The following is a 6079-nucleotide window of genomic DNA, read 5'->3' as shown; positions in this document are numbered from 1 at the left end:
TACTCTTGTGCATAAGGGTGTTTTGATAATTCTTCAAGGTTGCATAAAGAATAGTGAATAAGGCCTCTGGATTGGGTTAATTGATTAATTAGATGACCTTATGTGGTTAATTAATCAATTATGACTCATTTTAGGCTAGATTAAGTAACTCAAGCCTTGGTTGTCTTAAGTCACTTAAGCCTAGTAAGAGAAGCCTATACATATCTTCTTAGAGGTTAAGGTTTCTATCACTTTTTTTAGATTCGAATTTCACCTCCAAAGAGAGAGAGAGAAAGAGTCATAACTTCTTTCCTTCCAAAGCCCATACTTTGGATTACCAAGATTGTGGTTCGAGTCATTAGGCGGAAGATCTTAGATGTACAAGACCTCCGGACTCTTCAAGCTTCATCTTTATCGGATGAATTTTGATATGGGAATATCCAAATCCAGGTGTGAGTTTTGAATCTCTATATCATTATTCTGAAATGGTTTTGAAGCCATTATTTTCCACTATGATAGATTTAGAGATGCTTAAGAATAGATGCATACACCCTATAAGATCTAGGGCATGGAAACAGAGTAATTCGGGGTTCCCAACATAATTAGTGTTAGGTTCTTTTCTTTTTAATGAGATCTGACAAATCTAATTACTTGCAAAAATGGTAATGGAGTGATACATGAAAGAGGTAATACCTCCCACTAGCTTACACTACTAATCTTTTAATTGAAGTTAAGATAAGTACATCCCCATTATGCAACCTTCTCTTATTGAAAATAAAGATTTACTAACAATGGACTTGAAATTTATCCATGACTATATATTCAATGATGAAAATATGATGTGTACTTTCATTTTCTTTGAGTAATCTAGGCATTCTTCTTTTGATGTCTCAAAAGACTATAAAAGAATCACTTGCCTTTGAGCTTGCTATTTCCATTCATTTTTTAAAACTTTCCCCATTCAGTGTTGTTCTTCTTCTTAATAAAAAAAAAAACCTAAAGAATCTTTAACTCTCATATGAAAACCTTTTTGATCTTTGAGATCAATCTTCTTAATTAGAGGAATTCTACAAGGTTTCTAAGATCATATAAACCTTAGTGTTTATAATAGTCCTAAAGGCAATCCGTCTAGTTGACTTATCCTTATTATGAGGCAATTGGTCTCATGATTTGCCTTATGTTGCTTTTGATATACCCCTCTTTCTTCTTGCTATGATTGTTCATAAGGAATAGTTGACTCTAAGAGTTACCTATTTTAGCTTCTATGCTATTATTACTATATCGAATTTACTTCCCAATTCATACAGTTGAGCTTGGTTTATTAATTAATGTGAGAATGAAAGTGATAGGAATATATGACATGATTTCCATAACAAAATTAAAGACATGCATTAAATAGTGAGCATTTAGCAAATGTAGAGCTCTTAGGACTATGCATCCTTTGTTAGATATCCTAATATCACGAGTATCAAGCTTACATTAGACAGGTCATGAACTTATTATTAGGTAGAGACCCTTTTAAATTAATCTTCTGACCTTAAACTTGAAAAGTTTGTAAGACAAACATACTTAACCTTTAGTGCATGAAAGTCTCTAGGTTGGGTAGACCACTTTCATATTCTCTGTCTTCTTTGCTATTTCTCATTTTGAATTATTTTTAAAAATAAATTCACCTAGTACTTGAGACATTACACAAAGTATTTTCTAATATTTCTTTGGGAAATCTTTCGATAAAATTTTCTACTCCTTTAACAATATCTTATTTGTTTTGAATTTTTCACTTTGGTATAACGATTATTCACTAGATACTACCAAATCTTTAGATCTAAACAAAACTTGTACTTGAGTACCAATTATCAACATTGTTGCCCAAGAATTTTAGGATATATTGATAAATTGAATTTTATTTGTAGTCATGATTAAGTCACAATTAATTTTCTTCATATTATGCATATTCCTTGATATTCTAGTTCTAATACCCTGTCATATGATACGTTGGAGCCTGCACATTTTGGCTATTGGCTACTTTATTTTTAAAAAAAATTCTATTTTTTCCTACTTACTAATCAATGTTATAAAGGATTAAAAACTTTAATTCAAAATCAAACTAGGAGTTCTAAATAGAAAAATAACCGATTCCTAGTACTTCTCAAATTTTTAATATCGTAAAATTCTTCTAATTTAATTTTAAGTCAAATTAATTTTCTAAATTTTTAATAAGAGCAGAGTAATTATATGATAACCACCTATCATATCACTGAATTGCATGTGCATTCACAAGTCACCTAATGATCATAGCTTTATAATAAGCATGGATCCTTGCCCTAAATGCATGCCTTCAATTTTAAAACGAATAATTTGATAGCATAGTAGAGGTCTCACTCTTTAAACATCATCTAAGCTAAGTAGTAATGGAGAATAAAACAAAAGGAATAATGCCATGTTTGGCCCATATGTTTCTCACTTTAGGTCTTTGAACGCATGCAAAATAAAATCATTAAATTTATTTCTAATTTTATAAATATTTAAATGATATGTCAATAAATTCTTCGCACATGCAGTGATATTTTTCATGTAAGAAAATAAAAATATATACCAACAATAGAAAACGAACAAAAAAGGAAACGTACAATGGAACATCAACCAAACAAACACTATCCCATCCTTGTGAACATCATCAATACTTGATGCAAGGCAGTAAGAAAGTTGAAGAATCCGTAGGTAGGCTGACCCACACATGTTGATTCCTCGATCACATTTATTTGATCCCATAAAATAATTGTAAGACGCATGTGGTAGGAACAATAATGTACTACTACCTCTACATTTTTCTGGATGGGAGGATGCTTAAAAATGAACATTGACAGATGAATTCGTTGAAAATATTTTCAAATGTTTAGTGGCTTTGATCTAGAAAATTGTAGGTTACCCACCACTGGAATTTTGGTAGAATTATACGAAGCGCATAGATCTTGAACGGGAAACCCTAAGGCTTCCTCCAAAGCTCCTTCATGCCATCGATGTTCCATGGCTTGATTTAACCTTTGGATAAACCCTCTATTCTGCGCCTCACAATGATTTAAAAAGTGTGCCACAGCTATAGGGTCCTTGTTCATCCAGCAGAAGTTGCCAGATCCCGACAAATCAACACTGTTCGGCATCGTCGGTGCAGGACTGAAACCGGCCAAAATGGTAATGTACTCGACCATGCCTTCTAAGAGAGCCGGTGGAGCGCTATCCTCGCCGTCCCAAAGCCATATGCGCGCCATACCGCGTTGCACGGCCGATGCCATGGCGTAATCAACATTGGTCCCTTGCATTACTGAAGGGCTTATATCAAGGGCAAACTCATTTCTTTCTCTAGAGCTAACGACCGCCATGTGGGTCATATTCCGGCTAGCAAGCCGGACAATGACATGGTTAACATCCTTCTTTGGGTGGGTATTACTAGGATCATAAAGCACCTTTTCAACAAATTCACTTGTGTTGAGTACCATTCGAGTGGCTTTGTCGTTGGACACGTAGAAGAGATCGAACTTCCGGCCGGCTGCAGTGTCTCCGGCGTCATTGATGATGGTTATGCTGAAACCTTTAGATGCTTCACAATTTGCCCATATGGTGACAATTCCGATGAAGAATACTGAAAGGACTCGGAACAGGATTCCGGAGTTGGATGAGATGAGGTTGATTGCAGCATCCTTGGCGGCAGTGTTAGCGGAGGAAGTGGTGGCGGGAGGTAGGAGGAGGGGCTGGAGGAGGTTGTAGTCCTCCATGGCGGACTTGGATCAAGTTTTAACATTTAGTCCCATGTGAACGAGGTGGAGGATGAACACGATGAACTAACTTCAGACACATAATTATGAGTTGTGCACCTCCATGGTCCCTACCACTTTGTAGGTCTGGCCTGCATGTGCAACTTCTCTGCATTATTGGAAGATGATGTCCATGTAACACTCATTTGATAGCAATTTTTTTTTTTTTTTTCCTTTTTCTAAAGATTTTGGTTTTGAATGGAAATTATTGGACGGTATCTTGATTGGTCCTGAGATGTAATTTAATTATTCCCTCTTGGCCCTCTTTTCTATGGTTTTGGTTGGGTGATATGGTAACATATCAAGGGCAGGTCATGTAAAAGAGAGAGAATAATTATTAATTATGTCATGTGTTGGGTCAAGCCAAACGGGAGTTAGGTCTGTCTAGCTTTGCTGAAGTCAGACGAACTTCTTCCCCTCTTCCCCTCTTCGTGCTTATAAGGCAACACCCCCACAATATGGTAACACAGTTATACCTTTAGGCTATGTTTGGTTCCCGGAAAATTTGAGGAAAAATGCGAGGGAAAGAAAATACAAAGGAAAAGTATAATGAAAGAAAAAGTGAAGGAAAATAAAAAAATAGATTAAAAGTTGATAAATTATTTTTTTTGTTACTTCAAACTCATTTTATTTATTTTAACTCATCAATATAAAGATTAAATAATTTAAAAATACATAAGTTTTTAATTAGTTTTAATTATATTTGATTTTCTTTGATATTTTTCATAGGACAACCAAATATGAGAAAATCATTTTCTTTAGCATTTTTTTTATTTCTTTTATACTTTTCGAGAACCAAACATAGTCTTAAACTATGAAACTAATGATTTTAAAGATGAATGATTAGTCCATTTCACCCTTGTCCCCCCTCCTTATCCCATTGGAATCAAGCCCCACTTGGCACAAGGTCGGATATGGGCGTGAGGAGATCGACGTGGGGCACTAGTGAAAATGGGCCTGCCGAAGAAGCCAAATGCCATTATTTTGGAAGGTAATGAATTAAAAGAATGGACCGCCTTCGACCAGCTGTAATGACACGGCAGCAGTGCAATTGAGGCCCACATTGAGACTTTGAGATTTTTGTCGGGGCTTAATTTAGGAAGAAGTGTTACCGAATGGGCACCCAGGAATTGTTTTTGACCATGTGCACGATGAGATCTTGATAAAACCTATGGGCGGTTATTTTATTCAGGACTTTGTTTCCATTTGGTTGGTTATTTAATAGCAATTCTATTAATATTCATAACGCACGTGAGTATTATAATTTTGGATTTCAAATAAAATATAAATATATAATAATTTTATAATATTTATTTATAAATACAATACCCAATGTCATTTATTACATTAAATTATTATCATAAATTTATAATAATTTTAATTCTCTATTAAATTAATCAATTATTAATATTAATATAAGAAAATTGATTATTGAAGCTAAAATATAAATTGTAGATCCCAAAATTTATTTTATATTATTTTTTAATTCAAATTTATCCTTAAATTTAAATCATGATTAGGTCTAAATTCCTTTTATAAATTGACACTATTTAATTCTTACTTTCTATTATTTTTTAATATTATTTTATTTATTTATTATTATTATTTTTTATTTTTTATTTTCTCTCTCCCCACTCTCTCCCTGACCTACCCAACCTACCCAACATCACAAGTTATTTTTTTGCCCTCTTTTTTCTTCTTCCTTTTTTGTTCCCCTTATTTTTTTCCATCTCGAGCAACCGACGACCAACCCCGTCCACCTATTTCTCACCTCACCCATTTTCCCATTATTATTATTATTATTATTATTATTATATTTCTTTCTTTCTTCCCATAATCCAATTACCATTTTTTTCTCTCCTATCCATATATTATCTCCAAAAAAATTCTCACTTCACCCATTTCCCATTATTATTATTATTATTTTATTTCTTCTTTCTTCCCATAATCCAATTACCATTTTTTTCTCTCCTATCCATATATTATCTCCAAAAAAAAAATGAGCAACCGACGACCACCCCCCTCCACCTATTTCTCACCTCACCCATTTTCACATTATTATTATTATTTTATTTCTTCTTTCTTCCCATAATCCAATTACCATTTTTTTTCTCTCCTATCCATATATTTTCTCCAAAAAAAATGAGTAAGTTTATTTTATGTTTTTTTTAATTAAATTTAATTTTCTTTGATTTCAATACTAATTGTTTGTGGGATTTGGATTAATGAATTAATATGAAATTTATGACAATCATTTCATATTCATTAGCAATTGGAAGTTTGATGTA

The 6079-nt window shown here is 33.3% G+C and overlaps 1 protein-coding gene across 1 annotated transcript; it reads right to left on the bottom strand.

The window, feature by feature from the left end:
* Positions 1–2514: 2514 nt before the first annotated feature.
* LOC117926228 lies at positions 2515–3886 on the bottom strand. Its single transcript, XM_034845305.1, has one exon. It carries the CDS (start codon positions 3750–3752, stop codon positions 2868–2870), a length of 885 nt encoding a protein of 294 aa, XP_034701196.1. The 5' UTR covers positions 3753–3886; the 3' UTR covers positions 2515–2867.
* Positions 3887–6079: the final 2193 nt, after the last annotated feature.

Source organism: Vitis riparia, chromosome 12 (genome assembly GCF_004353265.1).
Source record: "Vitis riparia cultivar Riparia Gloire de Montpellier isolate 1030 chromosome 12, EGFV_Vit.rip_1.0, whole genome shotgun sequence".
Taxonomy (NCBI): Eukaryota; Viridiplantae; Streptophyta; class Magnoliopsida; order Vitales; family Vitaceae; genus Vitis; species Vitis riparia.
The sequence above is the reverse complement of the archived record's forward strand: the minus strand, read 5'-3'. Positions and strand labels throughout refer to the sequence as shown.

Coding starts and splice junctions, on each gene's coding strand:
- LOC117926228 (XM_034845305.1), bottom strand. CDS start 3,752: ATGGAGGACTACAACCTCCTCCAGCCCCTCCTCCTACCTCCCGCCACC.